Here is a 22234-nt window from a genome sequence, read left to right on the forward strand (position 1 = left end):
GAGTATTGGTGTAGTTTAGGAACATCCTTCCTTCCTTTGAAAGTGTGGCTCGGGCCTGAAATGATCCTGGTCAAAAGGAGTGCAAATAGGAAATATGGTGCGGTTTGAGAGGCACCATGGGTTTGCAGTTTGTTCCTGGTTCTACTCACCAGGTAGAGGACAGCCACAGAGCCCTTTGGGACAGTCTCCCCTACGATGGCATAGCGGATGGTGATCGACACCCGCCTGCCCACACGCCAGTGGTTTCTCCACCTTCTGAATAGCCAGGGAGCTGGACGTTTTAATGTCAGGGGCAGCGGGCTGGATCAGCGAGAGTAGGTGTTGCCCTCTGTGAAATAGGGGACCCTGTATCCTGGGTACTCCACTTGTGGGGTGTCGCTCACCTGGAAAGGAACAAAAGGAATAGTAACTAAAGGCCCCAATCCTAAATCAACCCCTTGAGCCCGTCCTATATACAGTGGGGATCTGAGAGGATGACAGGAAGCAATATGGTAACAGATCCACCTTACTTCCACCTAGCCTGTTAAGGTCATGACCTCTGGGCATCGTTTCCCCAACAGTCCTGGGGACCCCAAGCGGTGCACGTTTTGGTTCCCCCGTCACAGGAATGTCATAATTCCTATCTCTGTTTAAGAATTTCTAAGATTCTTATTTGTATAAAATAGACAGGGACCAGTCTCCTCAAAATTAGATGATAGTATTTATTCTCGGAGCTCGCTGCCATGAAACCACAAACAGTTTATATACTAAATATGACGCCATAGGTTATAAAATGTCTTTCCTCCTATGACCAGGACAGAACAGGTTCAAAAGTTTATTCCAACCCACTAGCTCACTCACTCCAGACACACACTTATCCAGATTAACTTCTGGAATCTTCACCTTCATCCATCACTATTTAGAAGACTTTTCCATTATCTGGAACTCTCTATCTTATCTAAACATCCCAGAGCTAAGTTGAGTCGGTTCAACCATAGGTTAACGACCCTTTTTGCTTGCTTAAAAAGCCACAATCCTTCCTTATGAATTGACATTATTAATCAGATATAATAAGAGTATAAGTTTAATTAGTTATAGTTCTATTTAAAATGTAGATATTGTTTAGTCCCAGACACTGGCATCGAGTATAAAGTCTCTCAAACCTAGAAGGAATCATACTTACTACGAGGTTAATATTCTCTTTGGGCAGACTGGTTGTGTTGACGGAGAACCTGGCAATACCACGACTGTCCGTGGTTAGGTTCTGTAGTCGTAGATATGAGGACCAGCCTTTCTCCTCGAACAGGTAGACTAACATGTCAGAGATGGGTGTGTTGTTATATCGAACAGCATTTATCTGAAGAAAAAGGGGGTGTTGTATGAATGAAGTGACACCACATACTGGTAGTTCAGAAAGCAGGACAAACCAAGCATACACAATGCAACAGGAACACCATTTGGACTTACCTTGCCTTCGATAATTGATCCATGCTCATAGATTTGGGGCGTGTCAACAAATGTGAATTCTCCAATCACATAGGAGAGCTCTACATTTTTTTCCTCAGACAGTGTAATACCTGTCAAATGAAAACAAATATGGTTTTATTTCACAATACAGAAACTGAATTGCAGTGCAGCTTCCACAGAATATTAAAACAGCATTACATAAAACCCTGCTGCAGCACCAACGGTCAAAAAGCTCTTTCTTACAAAACCTTGAGCCAACGCAGAGTAACCCAAACTCAGTTCTGGGGACCCCCCCTGGGTGCACCTTGTAGTTTCTTGCCCTGGCACTCCAGCTGATTCAAATCAAAACTACATTATGAGATGGTTATTTCAGTCAGCTGTGTAGCGCTCGGGCAAAAACCAAAACATGAACCCAGGGGGAACCCCAGGACAGTTAGGCAATAGTTACGTCGCCATCAGCTGAAGTGAAATGAAGGGTTTGTCTTGAGTCAACAACATGATGCATCTCATAATGATTGTGATGAGGACTTGCCTGTCCCCTCCTCCTGTACTTCTGCATGGACACTAAACACGTCTCCCAGCAATTTCTCTCCTGCATTCTTTGTGAAAAGTGCCATGTTGAAGACACAAGAAGCACAGCCAGTATGGTCCATCTAGGAAAAGCAAGCAGAACCACACATAAAAACAGATTTAAATCCCATTCAAAATGTAATAGGTTGGTAAAAACAGCACTACTCGTTTTAGGAAAGCATACAGACCTCTATTGACTCTTTGTGGCATGGAGGTGTGTAATCAGGAACTCCTTGTGGATTTCGCTCATCAATTGTTATTGGTATCACTGCATTGTCCACCAAAGGTCGGCACAACTTGACCCCTGCTTTACCAGGTACAGGCTGCCCATACGTGTATCTGATTTCAATTCACAACAAGACAAGTGTCAATTTCCTACATCCAGTTACCATATTAAAAACATAAGACCTAAAGGCTTCAAGTCAGGCGTTTAACACGGTCAATGAATCTGGACCTGTATTCATAGAGCCTCAGAACGGGATCAGTTTTAACTATAGATCATAATGAACAAGGTCACATGTCAGGCTGGGACCTGATCCTAGAACTGCCATCCTAATTTGAGATGCTTTATGACCGAAGAACCAGCTGTTCATGTGATTGCCACTAACAAATCTCAGGGATCCTAGCAGCAGTAGCACTATAGGTCTTCAATTAGCATGGGTCATTAATGCAGACCACATGCATATTTAAATAAGTGTATTATGTCAAATGAAGCTACAGTACTAGCAGAGGCTGCTGCCTACAGACTTGACATCATTGGAATACTAGTCACTAATAATGCTTACATACCTTGCATTACTCATCTCATATGTTTATAGTGTATTCTATACCTCTGACATTGATCATCTATCGCTGCACCCGCAACATGAACCAATAAAATGTTATTTACTTGTATTTTCAAATCCTTCATTTGAAACGTGAAAGTAAATGTAATACTTCTAATAGTAGTTGAACCCAGGTCTGCCTTCACGTAATGAGATAATTAATGACATGTAGTGGAGTTAGACATCACCTTGTAACTACAGTACATTGCAAATCACCAATAGTGTTTACTCACTCTGCACACACTTTCACTTCATACTCTTCTTGAACAACGCTGATCTTGTCAGTGAGGTTCATTTTGATCTCAAACTTGGGCAAAACTACAGATAAAAAGAACAGCAGTCAACTCCAGAACGTTCCAGGATTGTGATGCAACATTACCGAGCATGAAAGAGAAACTCAACCTACCATACTGTTCTACCTTGAAGTTGTGGTAGATTTTCTCTTCACCAATCCACACTACAATGGTATAGGATCCTACAGGTGCTTCAGAGTTCAGGGGGTGAGAAAGCTGCAGAATGTTGCCACTGGATGTAGTGTTGACCCACTGTCCAATCCGGTTGTGATTAACATCCTGTTGGTTCATAGGAAGGGGCATGTTCAGCAGGACACAACGTTGTGGAAAGTTCACAACGGTATACAGGACAAGGAGTCAGTTCTATCTGCAACATTCATCTACCGAAGAGGGCCCAGATTACACACAACGCTGATTGGAAGTATTTAGCCATCTTCTACAGTAGGTGGATATGAGGACCTAGCTAGCAGGGGGAGTCATAATGCTGCAGTCTTTACACGGACAGTCAACATAAAGTTACACCAACAAGGATCTTACCTCAAGTTCCACAATGTTGTACTGTGAAGGGCAAAGACAAGAGATGGGCGTCATGTTTCATTAAGAACTCCAATGCCAAAACGGAGCATAGCTGTCTACAGCTACTAGACAGGTGATTGGCTTGGTCACTTAACGTAAACATCACATGTAACATTTGCAATTCAATCTCAGGAAAAGATGATCCCATACATTCCAATCTGACCTATACGAATGGAAGCCTCATGTCATGGCTGTACATAATACCAGACTGCTATGTCCATCACAGTATTGTGACACTTCTGCATCTTGGATTGAAATAGTAGAGACTGAACTAAAATACTATTGTCAATCGTATATTTTCAACTCACCAGCTGATTGACGGGGCTAAAATGGGTATCCAAGGTGACGACTCTAAAAAGCACTGTAAACAGCCAACGACAAGACGACAAACACAATGAGAATATTAGAAGCATAATTCCAAGGATTCCCAGAAATACTGGTTGAGGATTTCCAGCCTGATTCCAGTGTACATATCCTGAGTGAACCCAGGGGGATTTACTGCATCTGCACCACATTCCTGAACAACGAGGCTCTTCAGATGTCTACCGTTTCCCTCTACAATCCTCATAAGCCACGCATGACGTTAGAACATAGTGGACGGGACCAGACTGGGGAAGAGCATTGCCAGCAATGATGGTGTTCTTTTCTACACAATTATTGCCTGATGCATTTCAAACAATACTTCATTGTAATACTGTTATAGCCTCAAATAAACAAAGGGAGCACGGTGGGGTCGTGGATAACTGTTGATGTCAAAATGGGGTCAGGGGCCCAAAAAGGTCAAAGCCCCGGAGTAAACCATTACAGAACATGCCAACACCTAATTGGCCTGTTTCTTAGCAACCAGACTAAACATTACCCGTTTGTCCTGGGTTGTAGATTGGTTTGTCCGTTTGGATGAACGTCACGGGGCTGTAGGGTTTGATCATGACCCTTCTCTCCTCTGTTGATAGGAATGTTTCTCCTCGAACCTCCACCTTAAAGTTCTGCACTTTGTCGCTATTCACACGAGGGGCCTGTCAGGGACGGAAACAGGGCAACGCCGGTGAACAAACGGACCGATAACATAGGACATTCAAATGTGGTGCCGTGTGGCCCAGTTGGTAAGAGCGTGCCACTAGCCACTTCAAGGTAGAGCGTTTAACTCCTGCAGGGATCCCATTATGCATTCAGCCTACTGTAAGTTACAGACAGTGGGGCAAAGAAGTATTTCTAGTCAGCCACCAATTGTGCAAGTTCTCCCACTTAAAAAGGAGAGGCCTGTAATTTTCATCATAGGTACACTTCAACTATGACAGACAAAATGAGAATTTATTTTCTCCAGAAAAATCACATTGTAGGATTTGTAATTGTTTGAACTTGTTATCAGTATAAAAAAAGACACCTGTCCACAACCTCAAAAAGTCACACTCCAAACTCCACTATGGCCAAGACCAAAGAGCTGTCAAAGGACACCAGAAACAAAATTGTAGACCTGCACCAGGCTGGGAAGACTGAATCTGCAATAGGTAAGTAGCTTGGTTTGAAGAAATCAACTGTGGGAGCAATTATTAGGAAATGGAAGACATACAAGACCACTGATAATCTCCCTCGATCTGGGGCTCCATGCAAGATCTCACTAGAGAGCATTTGGATGATCCAGAAGAAGAGAATGTCATATGGTCAGATGAAACCAAAATATAACTTTTTGGTAAAAACTCAACTCGTCATGTTTGGAGGACAAAGAATGCTGAGTTGCATCCAAACCTACTGTGAAGCATGGGGGTGGAAACATCATGCGTTGGGGCTGTTTTTCTGCAAAGGGACCAGGACGACTGATCCGTGTAAAGGAAAGAATGAATGAGGCCATGCATCGTGAAAAACCTCCTTCCATCAGCAAGGGCATTGAGGATGAAACGTGGCTGGGTCTTTCAGCATGACAATGATCCCAAACACACCGCCCGGGCAACGAAGGAGTGGCTTCGTAAGAAGCATTTCAAGGTCCTGGAGTGGCCTAGCCAGTCTCCAGATCTCAACCCCATAGAAAATCTTGAGGGAGTTGGAAGTCCGTGTTGCCCAGCAACAGCCCCAAAACATCACTGCTCTAGAGGAGATCTGCATGGAGGAATGGGCCAAAATACCAGCAACAGTGTGTGAAAACCTTGTCAAATGTTTTCTGTAAGTCTTCACCTCTGTCATTGCCAACAAAGGGTATATAACAAAGTATTGAGATAAATAAACTTTTGTTATTGACCAAATACTTTCCACCATCATTTGCAAATAAATTCATTAAAAATCCTACAATGTGATTTTCTTTCCTTATTTTGTTTGTCATAGTTGAAGTGTACCTATGATGAAAATTACAGGCCTCTCCTTTTTAAGTGGCTGACTGTATATAACTTGTCTCAATAGTATATACTAGCATTCAATCAAAACCTGGTACAAATTGGAAGAAAAGTTCTGGTAGGCCACCACTGACATTTCCCATAAAATAAGCTGGCATTGCACAAAGAACCTAAGCGATGCATCAAAGCTGAGCAGTACAGTCCACTCTTAATGGAATGGTTCTGGAAGTCCACCAGTGCTGGGCTGACCTGAAACTGGAAACAGCGGTGAAACTCTTGGTCAGAACTCTGGTGGAGAAGTCTCTTGTTCTGCCCGTCGGCCATCAGAGATACGGTCATGACCAGGGTCTCGTTGGGCTGCAGAAGGCTGGCACAAAGCTTGGCCTCTGAGCCTGCCTGGATCACTGCAGGAACGGCTACCATGTAAACCCTACAGAGAACACACCCGGCAACAGGAAAATCAGTACATCTCTAAACCCAAAGCCAGTTGAAATATACAAGAGGGGATAAAGATCTGCAGAAAGGGTAGATGAAAAATTGCTCTGACAAGAGAACGTTAAACCGAGACGAGAGAAGCAAGTCTGATCACTAAATTCTAACTGCAGATGGACTTACGGTCTTGGAGTCTCTTGACAGACACAAAGCCAGTGAATGCAGGCAAAGAGTATCAATCTCCAAACCTGAAGCCCAGGAAGAACCATGACTAAAGGAGAAAAATAAACCACCAAGTCTGTTATGACTAGTATTCCTCCTAGGAAAACCGGCCTACTGCAAGTTCATTTCCTGTCATTCTACCATTGGGCAAACAATTTAACAATTGTATGATCAATTTCATGCAATTACTAAATTTGCCAATGGGCAGAAATGAGGCCAAATGCACTATTATTATTACTCTTATTACCGTCAATTCTAGACATTCCCCATGACTATGCCAGTTTAATGATAACTGAGTGAGTGACTAACAAAATCAATGTTAGTCTAGTGTGCATAGAATGTTACTAAAGCCTTTTAGAGTGCATTTGCTATAGCCTGTAAAAGAACAGATGAATGTAAAAAAAATAAAAAATAAAAATAATATTAGTAGTTAATTGCCGACCTGTTATGTGAATAATGATTGCACTACAAGTTGCCATAACACCTGTGGTCTAGGTATACTCACCACCGCGATTTGTATATCGATTTAGAAATGAGAAGACTCGGTCACGTCTTCTTAAATATCCTGCAGGTGCGCGGCTAGTTCCGTATTTGTTTTCTAGTTACTAAGCGCGCACACCTGCTGGATATTGAAGGCGTTCGATTAAGCTGAACCTGGGTTGCACTTGACCGGTAGGGAGGATCTCCCATCAAAAGGAACAGTAATCTGCGCTGCCCATTCATAATAGTCAACAAGGCAGCATGGTGCATCGTTCAGGATCATACGTGTCTTTTCGATAAAATGGTCGAGTTTTCCAATATTGGAAAGGCAGCTAAAGCACATAATGGGGATTTTATCAACACCGAACACTTGACATGCCACTTGCCAATGACATGCATATGAAACTATCCTAAATCATTACTCCACGTGCTTAACCTTGTTTTGAACCGAATTCGCATTTGGCAGCACCTGGCTCATGCCCCACCCACTGGGGAGCCAGGCCCACCCACTGGGAGCCAGGCCCACCCACTGGGAGCCAGGCCCACCCACCGGGAGCCAGGCCCACCCACCGGGAGCCAGGCCCACCCGCCGGGAGCCAGGCCCACCTGCTGGGAGCCAGGCCCACCCACTGGGAGCCAGGCCCACCCACTGGGAGCCAGGCCCACCCACTGGGAGCCAGGACCACCCACTGGGGAGCCAGGCACTGCCAATCAGAATGAGTTTTTCCCCACAAAAGAGCTTTATTACAGACAGAAATACTCCTCAGCACTTTACTTCTTGCCTTTATATTTGTGTTCAGTGTATTAATATGGTTTTTGAACACTATAATTTGTTTACATACATGATGGCTTTACTTTTAGTTTATGGTTTGCACAGCTTGTTGGCCATTAGCCAATCAGTGTTTTTCTCAACGAGTTCAAAGCACTTCAATGCATCCAAATGGTATTTACGACTTCACAACTGGTAAATCCCCACCTCCCACTTGTTTATGAACCAGGCATATGTATTGGCCATTGAGACAAGTATGGGTAACTGCAGAGTTGGGGAGATTCTTGTTTGAGCAAAAGACCGTCCCTCCGTCCTCTCTGCTCCGTGACCCAGAAACCAATAAGTGGTTGAGTGGTCGAGCAGTGTGTCAGTTCGTTGGTTGGCAAACGGGAAGAGTGTCGTCCTCTCTTTGACAGCCACCTTTCATTGAGGATAGTCATGTTTCCTACTGCAGAAGAGTTTTGAAATCTGTCAAACCCAGTTTGAATCAGCTTTTGTTTTGTCAGAGGAGAAAAACATGCACATGTTTAAAAGCAATACACTATTTATCCCTTTATCTATAACATGGCAGGTTAGGAGAACTAACGTAGCAGGTTAGGAGAACTAATGTAGCAGGATAGGAGAACTAACGTAGCAGGTTAGGAGAACTAATGTAGCAGGTTAGGAGAACTAACGTAGCAGGTTAGGAGAACTAATGTAGCAGGTTAGGAGAACTAACGTAGCAGGTTAGGAGAACTAACGTAGCAGGTTAGGAGAACTAACGTAGCAGGTTAGGAGAACTAACGTAGCAGGTTAGGAGAACTAATGTAGCAGGTTAGGAGAACTAACGTAGCAGGATAGGAGAACTAATGTAGCAGGTTAGGAGAACTAATGTAGCAGGATAGGAGAACTAACGTAGCAGGTTAGGAGAACTAACGTAGCAGGATAGGAGAACTAATGTAGCAGGTTAGGAGAACTAACGTAGCAGGTTAGGAGAACTAATGTAGCAGGTTAGGAGAACTAACGTAGCAGGTTAGGAGAACTAACGTAGCAGGTTAGGAGAACTAACGTAGCAGGTTAGGAGAACTAACGTAGCAGGTTAGGAGAACTAACGTAGCAGGATAGGAGAACTAACGTAGCAGGTTAGGATAGTTGATATGGCAGGTTAGGAGAACTAACGTGGCAGGTTAGGATAGTTGATATGGTAGGTTAGGAGAACTAACGCTGCAGGATAGGATAATTAACTTGGTTGGTTAGGAGAATAGCTAATATGCTACACTGGTTTATCAAGTTGTGCAGCCCAATCAGCCACTCAAAACTTTCTTGAGTGGCAACAAATCTACCCAATTAGCTGATTCGCTTTCCATACACGCACTTCTGTTGATCCACCCACATCTTTCGTAACGCCTACTTTCAGACACATTGCACATGGGAAGATCTCAATTGCATATAATCCTCATGTCCTCTCTCCTCCTCAAAACCCATTGGATGAGAAAGCTAAAGGTCCCGCCCCTCTGACCTTTTCCTCCAAAGGGTTTTGAGAAGGAGACGAGGAAAGAGGACGCGAGGAGGATGTAATTGATCTCTTCCCCATGACTCCATTGGGATCATAGAGAATGATAGAGAAATCCCCATATCGTTCCCATTATGGCGTCTGTGAGACCATCTCCAATTTGCTGTAGTCAATTTTCTTCTTCTAAATCAATATCAAATGTATTTTTCAAAGCCCTTTTTACATCAGCAGAAACATTTCAAATAAGGGCTGTGTTTCGTGTAGGCACCTTTAGTTCTTTATGATAAACATTTCCTTGTTTGACCACTAGGTTTTATGGGTATTCTGACTAATACTGTGGTACTCTATAGCGTCTGTGACAACATGAAGCAATATCCATTTTGAAGTAGTCAATTTTCTTTCTCACGATTGGCTGTCCTGGTAGGACATCACTCCAACATGGTCACCAGGAGTGATCAGCCAATGAAGTTGGAAGTCCCACCCAGTTGAGTACATAAAAATGGTGGAAGCTCTAAAAGGTGCTGCCCATGCTATGCAGCCTTTTGGCCACTAGAGGCCTCTATCATTCTCTATGCTTTGAAACCGCTGGTCTACCATATTGGCACTCCCCAGTAGGAGCATTCCTCCATAGGAATTAATGGAATTCTACAGTATTTTGACTAAAGGTTTCAAGGACAAAACTACATGTATTTAAGTATTTTGTTGTTGTAGTCGGGGCCGTAACATTAGTAATAAAATATACATATACTTTAAGGAAAATTACAGTTTTTTTCTGTAAATATCATATTACCTTTTACAACAACAACAAAAATCTATTAGAAATGTGGTCTTTATTTTGTGGCATGGTGTGAAATGCATTTATATAACCGTCCTCCAGGTGGTGCTGCTGTACAGTGGGTCAGAATAAGACACTTAGGAGACTATTGCCTATTATTCCTATTACTTGGTCTTGGTTCTGTTTTTTACTAGATCAAATTTAGAGTCAATGTTAAGCTATTCCTGTGTTCTAAACACGGTTGGATGATTATTTCTGTGTTCTAAAGAGGGTTGGAGGAGTATTCCTGTGTTCTAACGAGTGTTGGATGAGTACTCCTGTGTTCTAAACAGGGTTGGATGAGTATTCCTGTGTTCTAAAGAGGGTTGGAGGAGTATTCCTGTGTTCTAAAGGGGGTTGGATGAGTATTCCTGTGTTCTAAACAGGGTTGGATGAGTATTCCTGTGTTCTAAACAGGGTTGGATGAGTATTCCTGTGCTCTAAAGGGGGTTGGATGAGTATTCCTGTGTTCTAAAGAGGGTTGGATGAGAATTCCTGTGTTCTAAAGAGTGTTGGATGAGTACTCCTGTGTTCTAAACAGGGTTGGATGAGTATTCCTGTGTTCTAAACAGGGTTGGATGAGTATTCCTGTGTTCTAAAGAGGGTTGGATGAGTATTCCTGTGTTCTAAACAGGGTTGGATGAGTATTCCTGTGTTCTAAAGAGGGTTGGATGAGTATTCCTGTGTTCTAAACAGGGTTGGATGAGTACTCCTGTGTTCTAAACAGGGTTGGATGAGTATTCCTGTGTTCTAAACAGGGTTGGATGAGTATTCCTGTGTTCTAAACAGGGTTGGATGAATACTCCTGTGTTCTAAAGTGGGTTGGATGAGTATTCCTGTGTTCTAAACAGGGTTGGATGAGTATTCCTGTGTTCTAAACAGGGTTGGATGAGTATTCCTGTGTTCTAAAGTGGGTTGGATGAGTATTCCTGTGTTCTAAACAGGGTTGGATGAGTATTCCTGTGTTCTAAAGTGGGTTGGATGTGTATTTTTCCCTACTATTTGATTCTACAGCATCCAACAACTGTAGGCCTATTGGTCTAATCCATCATTTACTGATGGAAGAGTCCCTTATACACAGTTATACTTCATCTCGGGTAACCCACAACTAAAATCTTGCGTAATTTGATCAGAAACACCATTTATGTTTACATAGTCCATCCACGAGAGATTATTATAACCTAATTATAATAACCTAAACGTGTGATTAGGCAATAAGAGCTCTCTCTAGTTGAGTCAAGCAACAGATGAGCATCCAGGAAGCAAACATCCTGGATGGATATTTATCCTCGTCCTACATCAACTATTTACTTCAACTATATTGACTTAGTTTTCCACTGAATCTCAGTGATAGGACTGTATAGACACTGCAGCCCGGGAGACTCAATAAGAACACTGCGGCCTGGGAGACTCAATAAGAACACTGCAGCCTGGGAGACTCAATAAGGACACTGCAGCCTGGGAGACTCAATAAGGACACTGCAGCCTGGGAGACTCAATAAGAACACTGCAGCCCGGGAGACTCAATAAGGACACTGCAGCCCGGGAGACACAATAAGGACACTGCAGCCCGGGAGACATAATAAGGACACTGCAGCCCGGGAGACACATTAAGGACACTGCAGCCCGGGAGACACAATAAGGACACTGCAGCCCGGGAGACACATTAAGGACACTGCAGCCCGGGAGACACAATAAGGACACTGCAGCCCGGGAGACACAATAAGGACACTGCAGCCCGGGAGACACAATAAGGACACTGCAGCCAGGGAGACACAATAAGGACACTGCAGCCCGGGAGACACAATAAGGACACTGCAGCCCGGGAGACATAATAAGGACACTGCAGCCCGGGAGACACATTAAGGACACTGCAGCCCGGGAGACACAATAAGGACACTGCAGCCCGGGAGACACATTAAGGACACTGCAGCCCGGGAGACACAATAAGGACACTGCAGCCCGGGAGACACAATAAGGACACTGCAGCCCGGGAGACACAATAAGGACACTGCAGCCCGGGAGACACAATAAGGACACTGCAGCCCGGGAGACACATTAAGGACACTGCAGCCCGGGAGACACAATAAGGACACTGCAGCCCGGGAGACACATTAAGGACACTGCAGCCCGGGAGACACAATAAGGACACTGCAGCCCGGGAGACACATTAAGGACACTGCAGCCCGGGAGACACATTAAGGACACTGCAGCCCGGGAGACACAATAAGGACACTGCTGACCTGCAAAACGATTAATCAAAATCTAAAACTGGCCCTTACCTTAAACCTAACACAACTTTTAACCCTAACCCAACTTTTAACCCTAATCCAACTTTTAACCCTAACCCAACTTCCAACCCTAACCTAATTGTACCCCTGTGTAGACTTTAAGAAACACTCTAGGTAGCCATTTGAATAGCACACTCAACCCTGTGTAGACTTTAAGAAACACTCTAGGTAGCCATTTGAATAGCCCACTCAACCCTGTGTAGACTATTAAACACATTTATACAACAATAGCCTGTTAATTTAATGCTATTTCTTATCTACCGACTACACTCTAAAAGCTAAAGGTTCCTGGAGTATCCGTTAGTGGTTCTTCAAGTTGAAACTGTGGGGGAACCCTATAAGGAACCCCTATAAGGACCCCCTTTAAGGACCCCTATAAGGACCCCTATAAGGAACCCCTATAAGGAACACCTATAAGGACCCCTATAAGGACCCCTATAAGGAACCCCTATAAGGACCCCTATAAGGAACCCCTATAAGGAACCCCTTTAAGGACCCCTATAAGGACCCCTATAAGGAACCCCTATAAGGAACCCCTTTAAGGACCCCTATAAGGACCCCTATGAGGAACCCCTATAAGGAACCCCTATAAGGACCCCTATAAGGAACCCCTATAAGGACCCCTATAAGGACCCCTATAAGGAACCCCTATAAGGAACCCCTATAAGGAACCCCTTTAAGGACCCCTATAAGGTCCCCTATAAGGACCCCTATAAGGTCCCCTATAAGGAACCCCTATAAGGAACCCCTATAAGGTCCCCTATAAGGGACCCTATAAGGAACCCCTATAAGGACCCCTATAAGGAACCCCTATAAGGACCCCTATAAGGAACCCCTATAAGGAACCCCTTTAAGGACCCCTATAAGGACCCCTATAAGGAACCCCTATGAGGAACCCCTATAAGGAACCCCTATAAGGACCCCTATAAGGAACCCCTATAAGGACCCCTATAAGGACCCCTATAAGGAACCCCTATAAGGAACCCCTATAAGGAACCCCTTTAAGGACCCCTATAAGGTCCCCTATAAGGACCCCTATAAGGTCCCCTATAAGGAACCCCTATAAGGAACCCCTATAAGGTCCCCTATAAGGGACCCTATAAGGAACCCCTATAAGGAACCCCTATAAGGACCCCTATAACGTCCCCTATAAGGAACCCCTATAAGGACCCCTATAAGGTCATCAAAGAACCCCTTTTAATGGATCCTCAAAGAACCAGAATCTTGTTTTAACTCCCCCCCCCCCCCCCATTATTATTATCAATATGCATAACAATAACAATAACAACACAATATTTTAGTTCTCAGTGTTTATTATGATTTTAATGGCAAAGCAAAATGTAAAAAATATTTAAATGAATATATATGTTTTTTTTACAGTTATTTTACCAGGTAAGTTGACTGAGAAACATTCTCATTTACAGCAACGACCTGGGGAATAGTTACAGGGGAGAGGAGGCAACGACCTGGGGAATAGTTACAGGGGAGAGGAGGCAACGACCTGGGGAATAGTTACAGGGGAGAGGAGGCAACGACCTGGGGAATAGTTACAGGGGAGAGGAGGCAACGACCTGGGGAATAGTTACAGGGGAGAGGAGGCAACGACCTGGGGAATAGTTACAGGGGAGAGGAGGGAACGACCTGGGGAATAGTTACAGGGGAGAGGAGGCAACGACCTGGGGAATAGTTACAGGGGAGAGGAGGCAATGACCTGGGGAATAGTTACAGGGGATAGGAGGGGGATGAATTAAGTTGACTGAGAACACATTCTCATTTACAGCAACGACCTGGGGAATAGTTACAGGGGAGAGGAGAGGGATGAATTAAGTTGATTGAGGACACATTCTCATTTACAGCAACGACCTGGGGAATAGTTACAGGGGATAGGAGGGGGGATGAATTAGGTTGACTGAGAACACATTCTCATTTACAGCAACGACCTGGGGAATAGTTACAGGGGATAGGAGGGGGGATGAATTAGGTTGACTGAGAACACATTCTCATTTACAGCAACGATCTGGGGAATAGTTACAGGGGAGAGGAGGAGGGATGAATTAGCCAACTGTAAACTGGGGATGATTAGGTGACTGTGATGGTATGAGAGCCAGATTGGGATTTTAGCCAGGACACCGGGGTTAACACCCCTACTCTTACGATAAGTGCCATGGGATCTTTAATGACCTCAGAGAGTCAGGACACCCGTTTAACGTCCCACCTGAAAGACGGTACCCTACACAGGGCAATGTCCCCAATCACTGCCCTGGGGCATTGGGATATTTTTTAGACCAGGGGAAAGAGTGCCTCCTGCTGGAGATATGAGGTAAAGTCCCAGCAGAGCCCCAAGTCCAATGGGTATATCCTCTGGTGTGTTGATGTTAATGTGTTGATGTTCTCCGTATCCACAGCCAGAATGATTTAGCAGTGCATGGTGATCAAACAGGTTTCTTGTAGGGAGGGTGAAGTCTGTGAATCCAAAAAATTGTCATTATACAGATGATTAACAAAACATGCACACAACAGTATTCATACCTTGGTTTCTGTGGTGAATGTGAATGAAAAAAACTGTTTTGATAATGGTTTTCATACACATACCTTGTCCATAATGTAGAGGCCTGTGGGATATTTATTGATGTTGTAAGGGAGGAGGATGGTATTTGATCGGCATAACATACCAATACCTATTGACATACCTTGTCCATAATGTAGAGGCCTCTGGGATATTTATTGATGTTGTAAGGGAGGAGGATGGTATGTGATCTGCATAACATACCAATACCTATTGACAAACCTTTTGATGCCTCCTCGTCTTCATACCTGCAGACACAGACACAAAAGTGAGCAGTTCAGTCATCTGCACCCAATACAGCCAACTGTTAACATATTCTTATAGCCTTCAACATATTCTTATAGCCTTCAACATATTCTTATAGCCTTCAACATATTCTTATAGCCTACAGTACATATTCTTATAGCCGTCAACATATTCTTATAGCCTTCAACATATTCTTATAGCCGTCAACATATTCCTATAGCCTTCAACATATTCTTATAGCCTTCAACATATTCTTATAGCCTTCAGTACATATTCTTATAGCCTTCAACATATTCTTATAGCCTACAGTACATATTCTTATAGCCTTCAGTACATATTCTTATAGCCTTCAGTACATATTCTTATAGCCTTCAACATATTCTTATAGCCTTCAACATATTCTTATAGCCTTCAACATATTCTTATAGCCTACAGTACATATTCGTATAGCCTTCAACATATTCTTATAGCCTTCAACATATTCTTATAGCCTTCAACATATTCTTATAGCCTTCAACATATTCTTATAGCCTACAGTACATATTCTTATAGCCTTCAACATATTCTTATAGCCTTCAACATATTCGTATAGCCTACAGTACATATTCTTATAGCCTTCAACATATTCTTATAGCCTACAGTACATATTCTTATAGCCTTCAACATATTCTTATAGCCTTCAGTACATATTCTTATAGCCTTCAACATATTCTTATAGCCTACAGTACATATTCTTATAGCCTTCAACATATTCTTATAGCCTTCAGTACATATTCTTATAGCCTTCAACATATTCTTATAGCCTTCAACATATTCTTATAGCCTACAGTACATATTCTTATAGCCTTCAACATATTCTTATAGCCTACAGTACATATTCATATAGCCTACAGTACATATTCTTATAGCCTTCAACATATTCTTATAGCCTTCAACATATTCTTATAGTCTTCAACATATTCTTATAGCCTTCAACATATTCTTATGGCCTACAGTACATATTCCTATAGCCTACAGTACATATTCCTATAGCCTACAGTACATATTCCTATAGCCTACAGTACATTTTCCTCCCTCTTTGTTGATTGATATCCACTGAATTGTGTCCATTTTCTTTGTTTTAGAAAGATTTGCACAAATATGAAAAGATGGATGGTATCATCATAAAACAATATACATTTAGATCATACATGGGACAAACCTTATCTTAAATTGAGGAGATCTTTACGTTCTTCAGTTAAGTTCCTGCTGTCCTTTCAAATTCAAATCCAAATGTTTCAGTTGGGCAGTTAGGCTCCTGCAAGAACCCCCAACAACTAAGGAGGTTCCACGATGAACCCCACCTCATATGGGGTTCTTGGAAGAACCTTTTGGGGGCAATTTTCAGTGCCAAGAACCCTAAGGTTCTTCAAAGAATGTTGAGGATCTTAGAAGAACCCTTGTTGAACCCCTAATTATTAGTGTACTCTCTCTCTGTCTCTCTCTCTTCCTCTCTCTCAGCCTCTTTTCCTCTGTCTCTCTCTCTTCTGCTCTCTCAGCCTCTTTTCCTCTGTCTCTCTCTCTTCTGCTCTCTCAGCCTCTTTTCCTCTGTCTCTCTCTCTTCCTCTCTCTCAGCCTCTTTTCCTCTGTCTCTCTCTCTCTCAGCCTCTTTTCCTCTGTCTCTCTCTCTCTCTTTTCCTCTCTCTCTTTTCCTCTCTCTCTTTTCCTCTCTCTCTTTCTTTCACAGCCAACAGATGAGGAAGACTTCCTTCTTATCCAGGTCGCAATCATGATACTACCTGCCTGTTGCGGCTCCAAGTAGAAGTTGCTCATAGGCACAGATCTAGGATCAGATCACCCTCCCTCGACCCCGACCTTAACCATTAGACCGTGGTGTGCAAAACTGACCTTAGATCAGTGTATCCAGACTATAGAACGGAAAATAGATGCATTATCAGGCGTGGGACTCGGGCAGCAGGTATATAAGCACTTCCTGGATCTCTTTTAGCCTATATGGGCAATGTATCATCATATTTCTCCCAGGAGGGTTTTTACAGCAGAGTGTGTGTCGCGCTGTGCAGGTGCAAACAGAACGGAACGCAGAGGCACCTGTTGCTATTCTTCATTGCCACTGTAGCTCGGAGTGGGACAGGATAGCCTTCTCTCTCTCTCTCTCTCTCTCTCTCTCTCTCTCTCTCTCTCTGTCTCTCTCTCTCTCTCTCTCTGTCTCTCTCTCTCTCTCTCTCTCTCTCTCTCTCTCTCTCTCTCACACACACACTGACGGGGATTTAGGCTACACAGACACACACTGACGGGGATTTAGGCTACACACACACTGACGGGGATTTAGGCTACTGTGTGTGTGTGTGTGTGTGTGTGTGTGTGTGTGTGTGTGTGAAGCAGCTATTCCTTAATCTTTGATCTTCTGGATAAACCCTCGGGTAGGCTCGAGGTAATCTAGGGTAATTCAGTGTCCTAGTTGAACAACTTTACGGTTATCTTTTTTCCTGCCCCGGGGACTGTGGGGTTAGTGTTAGACTGTGGGGTTAGTGTTAGACTGTGTGCTGCTATTTCGGATTGATTGACATCTCTCTTCCCTTTGAGTAGCCAACGTGTATATGTCTTTCTTTTTACTTTGTGGTTTGGATACTTTTGTCTGTGTTCAGCACAGTCACACCAATGCGCATCATCATGGCGAAAGGGGAGTTTTGGGCCGCGGATGTCTGTGATCGTTCCTTCAGACTGAAACTCCTGTCCTACCTGGGATAGGTAGCCTAACGTAACCTGGTTCCCGGTTTGAGGAACTTCAGACTTTCATCGGACTCTAGATTTTTCACACGGACATTCTATAGAATGGAGTGCGAGCTGAGACCGCGGCTTTGTTTCCTAACGAAAGGGCCGCGCGGGTACGGCTTTCACCTTCACGGCGAGCGGAATAAAGGCGGACAGTTCATACGGAAAGTGGAACCCGGTTCGTCCGCGGAGCTTTCGGGGCTGCGCGCGGGGGACCGGGTCGTGGAAGTGAACGGGGAAAACGTGGAAGACGAGACGCACTATCAAGTGAGTGCTCTCTCTCTCTAAATTACATTTCAATTCAAAGGGCTTCATTGGCATGGGAAACATATGTTTACATTGCCAAAGCAAGTGAAATAGATTAACAAAAGTGAAATAATCAGAAATGAACAGTAAACATTACACTCACGAAGGTTTCAAAATAATAGAGGCATTTAAGATGTTGTATTATGGGTATGTACAGTGTTGTAACCATGTGCAAACAGTTGAAGTACAAAGGGGAAAATAAATCAACATAAATATGAGTTGCATTTACAATGATGTTTGTGCTTCACTTGTTGCCCTTTTCTTGTGGCAGAAAGTACAGGAAGTGCATCTCAGTTTCCACCTCATTTTGTGGGCAGTGAGCACATAGCCTGTCTTCTCTTGAGAGCCAGGTCTATGCTCACTGCTCACTGAGTCTGTACATAGTCAAAGCTTCCCTTAAGTCTGGGTCAGTCACAGTGGTCAGGTATACTCTCTCTTTTGTCTCTCTCTGTGTGTGTGTGTGTGTGTGTGTGTGTGTGTGTGTGTGTGTGTGTGTGTGTGTGTGTGTGTGTGTGTGTGTGTGTGAGTGTGACTCGAGTGTGTGTGTCAGTTTCAGTGTGTGTGTGTTACAGTATGCGTGTGAACCACAGACAGACAAGAGGTTACCTTCTACCTGTTTGCCCATTCAAGATTTAGATGTGATTAGATCCCATTTAAGATTTAGATGTGATTAGATCCCATTTAAGATTTAGATGTGATTAGATCCCATTTAAGATGTAGATGTGATTAGATCCCATTTAAGATTTAGATGTGATTAGATCCCATTTAAGATTTAGATGTGATTAGATCCCATTTAAGATTTAGATGTGATTAGATCCCATTTAAGATTTAGATGTGATTAGATCCCATTTAAGATTTAGATGTGATTAGATCCCATTTAAGATTTAGATGTGATTAGATCCCATTTAAGATTTAGATGTGATTAGATCCCATTTAAGATGTAGATGTGATTAGATCCCATTTAAGATTTAGATGTGATTAGATCCCATTTAAGATTTAGATGTGATTAGATCCCATTTAAGATTTAGATGTGATTAGATCCCATTTAAGATTTAGATGTGATTAGATCCCATTTAGCCGACGTCAACGGTGACATCTAGTTTTCCTGGTGTCCGACACATAACGAACAAGACATTACAGACGAACTTCCTGTAGCCTTAGTGGATGGACAGCGAACTGGGTCCAAACTTCCCGTAGCCTTAGGGGATGGACAGTGAACTGGGTCCAAACTTCCCGTAGCCTTAGGGGATGGACAGCGAACTGGGTCCAAACATCCCGTAGCCTTAGGGGATGGACAGTGAACTGGGTCCAAACTTCCCGTAGCCTTAGGGGATGGACAGTGAACTGGGTCAAATGAGCCCTTATTGTCATGGGAATCAATGGAGGTATTGTGGAGCTGGGACTATGTGTGTTAAAAACAAACTCAGGTCTTTTAAACTGGGTTGAGGTTGTCACACCAACAGCTATTTGCCCTAGATGTGGTCGGATCACCTTTTAACCCTTTAACTACCCCTGTCTCCAGCAGGGTTGGGGTCAAATCCAGTTCAATTCCAGCCCATACCCCCCTTTCTCTTTTTCTCCCTATATCTCTCCTCTCTCCCCTTCTCCCCCTCTCTCTTTTTCTCCCTATATCTCTCCTCTCCTCCCCCTCTATCTTTTTCTCCCTATATCTCTCCTCTCTCCCCTCCTCCCCCTCTCTCTTTTTCTCCCTATATCTCTCCTCTCTCCCCCTCTCTCTTTTTCTCCCTATATCTCTCCTCTCTCCCCTCCTCCCCCTCTCTCTTTTTCTCCCTATATCTCTCCTCTCTGCCCTCCTCCCCCTCTCCCTATATCTCTCCTCTCTCCCCTCCTCCCCCTCTCTGCCCTCCTCCCCCTCTCTCTTTTTCTCCCTATATCTCTCCTCTCTCCCCTCCTCCCCCTCTCTCTTTTTCTCCCTATATCTCTCCTCTCTCCCCTCCTCCCCCTCTCTCTTTTTCTCCCTATATCTCTCCTCTCTCCCCTCCTCCCCCTCTCTCTTTTTCTCCCTATATCTCTCCTCTCTCCCCTCCTCCCCCTCTCTCTTTTTCTCCCTATATCTCTCCTCTCTCCCCTCCTCCCCCTCTCTCTTTTTCTCCCTATATCTCTCCTCTCTCCCCTCCTCCCCCTCTCTCTTTTTCTCCCTATATCTCTCCTCTCTCCCCTCCTCCCCCTCTCTCTTTTTCTCCCTATATCTCTCCTCTCTCCCCTCCTCCCCTCCTCTCTCTCAATTCAATTCAATTCAATCCAAGGGGCTTTATTGTCATGGGAAACGTGTTAACATTGCCAAAACAATAAAAATAGATAATATAGAAAAGTGAAATAAACAATAAAAATGAACAATAAACATTACACTCACAGAAGTTCCAAAAGAATAAAGACATTACACATGTCATATTATATATATATATATATATATATACAGTGTTGTAATGATGTACAAATGGTTAAAGTACAAAAGGGAAAATAAATAAGCATAAATATAGGTTGTATTTACAATGGTGTTTATTCTTCACAGGTCACAAATCTTGCTGCTGTGATGGCACACTGTGGAATTTCACCCAGTAGATATGCGAGTTTATCAGAATCTGTTTTTGATTTTTTTATTCTTTGTGGATCTGTGTAATCTGAGGGAAATATGTATCTCTAATATGGTCATACATTGGGCAGGAGGTTAGGAAGTGCAGCATAAGTTTGGGTCAGTCACGGTGGTCAGGTATTCTGCCGCTGTGTACTCTCTGTGTAGGGTCAGTCACGGTGGTCAGGTATTCTGCCGCTGTGTACTCTCTGTGTAGGGCCAGTCACGGTGGTCAGGTATTCTGCCGCTGTGTACTCTCTGTTGAGGGCCAAATAGCATTCTAGTTTGCTCTGTTTTTTTTGTTAATTCTTTCCAATATGTCAAGTAATTATCTTTTTGTTTTCTCATGATTTGGTTGGGTCTAATTGTGTTGCTGTCTCTATCGCCCTCTTCCCCCTAGGTAGTGTATCGTATCAGAGCAGTGGAGCATCGCACCAGGTTGCTGGTCATCGACAAAGAGACAGATGATTACCTGCGTAGTCACGGGCTGGCCTGCACAGAGGACCTCGCCGTTGAGATGGGCAATCTCTCTCCCCGGCCCTCCCACTTCACCTCCCCCTCAGCCTCCCCTGTAGCCCAGGGGGAAGTCCTCTCACCCTCACCCATACACATCCTCACTAAAGCACTCAAACACACCTCCGCCTCACCCAGAAGAACGGATACACGATCGCCGACGTCAAGTCTGATGATTGGCACCAAGAAAAGGGTAGGTGATGTGGTAGGGTAGATGGTATCTATTCAGTGGGGATACTTGGTCACTCTCTAAGCACAAAAACAGTTGTATTTAATTTCTAGTGAACCCAGTCCCAGGTCGTTACCTCCCTCCGTTTGGCCCAAACCCTTATTTAATACCTAGTGAACCCAGTCCCAGTTCGTTACCGCCCTCCGCTTGGCCCTAACCCTTATTTAATACCTAGTGAACCCAGTCCCAGGTCGTTACCTCCCTCCGCTTGGCCTTAACCCTTATTTAATATCTAGTGAACCCAGTCCCAGGTCATTACCTCCCTCCGCTTGGACCTAACCCTTATTTAATACCTAGTGAACCCAGTCCCAGGTCGTTACCTCCCTCCGCTTGGCCCTAACCCTTATTTAATACCTAGTGAACCCAGTCCCAGGTCGTTACCTCCCTCCGCTTGGCCCTAACCCTTATTTAATACCTAGTGAACCCAGTCCCAGGTCGTTACCTCCCCCCGCTTGGCCCTAACCCTTATTTAATAC

At 43.8% G+C, this 22234-nt stretch overlaps 2 protein-coding genes across 2 annotated transcripts; one reads left to right on the top strand and one right to left on the bottom strand.

Annotated features, from left to right (window-relative positions):
* Positions 1-258: 258 nt before the first annotated feature.
* Positions 259-7211, bottom strand: LOC116368268 (alpha-2-macroglobulin). Its single transcript, XM_031819154.1, has 13 exons — positions 7193-7211; positions 6649-6736; positions 6283-6463; positions 4569-4725; positions 4018-4070; positions 3671-3691; positions 3247-3412; positions 3074-3158; positions 2205-2355; positions 1979-2099; positions 1447-1556; positions 1163-1336; positions 259-383 (listed from the first exon to the last, which is right to left on the bottom strand). The coding sequence occupies exons 2-13, from the start codon at positions 6732-6734 to the stop codon at positions 306-308; spliced, it is 1383 nt and encodes a 460-aa protein (XP_031675014.1). The 5' UTR covers positions 6735-6736; positions 7193-7211; the 3' UTR covers positions 259-305.
* A 10549-nt stretch (positions 7212-17760) lies between these two features.
* On the top strand, positions 17761-21722 carry LOC116368269 (Na(+)/H(+) exchange regulatory cofactor NHE-RF2-like; the record flags this gene model as incomplete). Its single annotated transcript, XM_031819155.1, has 2 exons — positions 17761-18384; positions 21417-21722. Coding segments are annotated over exons 1-2 (513 nt in total), but the record flags the coding sequence as incomplete, so codon positions are not given.
* Between the last annotated feature and the right edge of the window lie 512 nt (positions 21723-22234).

The sequence above is a fragment of the Oncorhynchus kisutch genome, unplaced genomic scaffold, assembly GCF_002021735.2.
Source record: "Oncorhynchus kisutch isolate 150728-3 unplaced genomic scaffold, Okis_V2 scaffold1895, whole genome shotgun sequence".
In the NCBI taxonomy this organism is placed as follows: domain Eukaryota; kingdom Metazoa; phylum Chordata; class Actinopteri; order Salmoniformes; family Salmonidae; genus Oncorhynchus; species Oncorhynchus kisutch.